Source organism: Rhamphochromis longiceps, linkage group LG16 (genome assembly GCF_057381845.1).
Source record: "Rhamphochromis longiceps isolate RC_006_pf linkage group LG16, R_longiceps_female_GT1.1, whole genome shotgun sequence".
Classification (NCBI taxonomy): Eukaryota; Metazoa; Chordata; class Actinopteri; order Cichliformes; family Cichlidae; genus Rhamphochromis; species Rhamphochromis longiceps.
This window is the reverse complement of record NC_140572.1, coordinates 39,687,704-39,690,203: the sequence shown is the minus strand read 5'-3', so window position 1 is coordinate 39,690,203 and position 2,500 is coordinate 39,687,704. Positions and strand designations below refer to the sequence as shown.

General features: G+C 45.0%; 1 protein-coding gene across 2 annotated transcripts in view; it reads left to right on the top strand.

Moving 5' to 3' along the window:
- Window positions 1-2,500, top strand: part of LOC146651695 (thrombospondin-type laminin G domain and EAR repeat-containing protein-like) — a 20,189-nt gene that overhangs the window by 282 nt on the left and 17,407 nt on the right. For both annotated transcript variants that reach the window (XM_085385415.1, XM_085385416.1), the window contains 2 exons: window positions 1-153; window positions 1,067-1,266. The exon at window positions 1-153 is cut by the window's left edge. In XM_085385415.1, the coding sequence (XP_085241541.1) occupies window positions 1,185-1,266 (82 nt within the window). In that variant the 5' untranslated portion in view covers window positions 1-153; window positions 1,067-1,184. The remainder of the gene's footprint in view (window positions 154-1,066; window positions 1,267-2,500) is intronic.

The following is a 2,500-nucleotide window of genomic DNA, read 5'->3' as shown; positions in this document are numbered from 1 at the left end:
GCACGCCAGACCTCCCCACTCTGAGCTCCTCTCACCGCCTCTTCTTACCTGTGCTCAAGTCAGAGGTCTCCTCGCATGTCCTGAAACCTCATCACAGACTAGGACTGGAGCTGGACCTCAGGAGGCTGGTTAAACCTCTGACCTCTGACCCAGGTTTGCTCAGATATGACGTCACTGTGCATCAAAGCTTTTGCATCTTTGTTTTCCTCTCACAGATTCTCATGTGATTCAAATGTGGACCAGACGCTCATGTTAGCAGGTTAGTGTTCAGGAGACGAGCTTCGTTACACGACGGGGAGAAACGAAACGAGTTCACATGATTTTATCTTTAGCAGCTGTTCTTATCTTTGGCTGATCGTTTAATCGTTTTGTGATCAATGTGACCGCGTGAAGTGTTGATAGTGCAGTCTGATGGTAAAATTACACAGTGTGATATTTCTCAGCCACAGGTTTGCACGTTACTCGAGTTTTGTATGTTCAGCATCATTTATTAAACCAGTTTAAACCAGTCTGTAGTGCTGTGAAAATCCCACCTGGTGCAGGTGTAACATGGAGAGTCCCACCAAGGGTCCTTCTGCCGTAACCACAGAAATGATTTTAAACAGGCAGTTAACTAAAAGTTAACTGAAAATGACAGATAAGAAACAAAGTGAAATGTAATGTAATGTGAAAGTACGGCTGACAGTCAAAAACTGCTGAACCATTAAGGCCACAAATTAAATGTTTCACTATGTCTACCACAGCAAATATGGCTGGCAGTTAAAATGACTGTTAGATATACAGCTGCAATACCTCAAATATGAATAAAGAGAATAAATTATTAGCTAAAAATAAAGCTAGCAGTTTTATTTCAGGACGATCAGCTTTAAACTGAAAGCTGAGCTGTAGTTACAGATAAAGAGACAGTTTGCTGGTTTGAAGCCAGGTTATGTGAACACAAATGAACTTGGTGGCGTTCATGAAGAATTGGCGAGACGGCCGTCTGGGTTCTCCGGGTGGAAATGTTGGACACGCCGCTGTAAGGAACCAAATCTGAGACGTTTGTCGTGTTGCTCTTTGACCACAGACGCTGAAGAAACACCGCCCAGGAGATCCTCAGGCCAACTGGAGAATGACGTTGAGAGACGCAGGACAGGAAGCGGGTCGGTGAGCGGGAGTCAAACTGTTCACAGCGCACAGGCGTGATGTTTTCGTGTCACTTCCTGCTGCTCACCTGGGTGCTGCTCACCGCCAGAGTCCAGAGCCACAGCTGGAGACCCTGTACAGGTACGAGGAGATACAGAGTGCTGGTTTCAGCTCTAAAGGGACGGTCACATGTTTCAGGAGGTCAGATTCATTTCTGAAGAACAAAACACAAAATCTGCACAAAAATAAGAGAGACTTTTTCTTGTGAGACTGGATAAATAAAGGTTTGAGCTTGTTTTTTATATATTACTACTGACAGACATTGTGCTGAAAGCTTTGTTGTATCCTAACAGGAAGTTTTAATTCATGACTTGCTTGTTCAAGTTGTTCTGTTGTGCTGAAGATCCTGGACAGGCCCCCAAAGACATCCAGTCACCAGACTGGTGTGGGGTTAGGAGGGTCGCGTAACGATGGAAAACATGAGGATAACGTTTGTTCCGTTGTCACAGTTTAAACCGACCCCTGGTCCTCTCTATCACGTGTTTCTGGGCATTATTCAGTGGAGCTTCCAGTTGAGGAACTTTCAGGTGTTCCCACCTGTCTTTCTGTTCTGGTTAAAGAGCTGAGTACACAGCTTTACTTCATGTTTCCTTTTGATGACATTACTGTTGATCTTTCTCTTTGCTACAAGCTGATTTATTCCGGCAACTGAAACTGCGTTTGGCTCCTGGGCTTTGTGAGCAGCCTTCCTGAGGTTGAGTATTGTGAACTCTGACCCCTGAGGTGTGTCCTGTCGCTGACTTCACTGATGCCAAATGTCAGAGAAGGCTTTGCAGCTCCAACTCTGACGTCTCGCTGTGTTTCAGACGCTTTCGCTGCTTTGTTCTTCTGTGTTTTCAGTCTTTGAAATGTGAGATCTGTTTCTGTACATGTCGTCCCCTCCCTCCATTCATCCTCCATTCATCCTCCATTCATCTTACATTGATCCTCAAGCGCAACAAAACACACAGACGGCCTCAGAGGAGCTTAAAGGGGAATTCCAGCTGAAAACTAACGTTGACCTGATGCTGTCTCTGCTCCCTCAGCCGCTGTCTAACACTGATTTTTAATGTTTTAATGATTTACTCGAGCCTCATCAGAGTCAGAGCAGAAATCTGTGACTGCTCGGCAGGAAGCTGAAAAGCTTGAGCTTTTTTTTAAGATCAGGTCTGAGGTTTCAGATGTAGAAACGTCCGTCTGTGAGGGGATAAAAATAAACTGATCTGAGATCATTTACATGTCATCGCTGATACAGATTAACTGCAGATACACTTATCAGTCAGAGCTGGAGGAAATGAGCTCTGAGCTGATAAACTCGCCTCACTAGCCGCTGCTT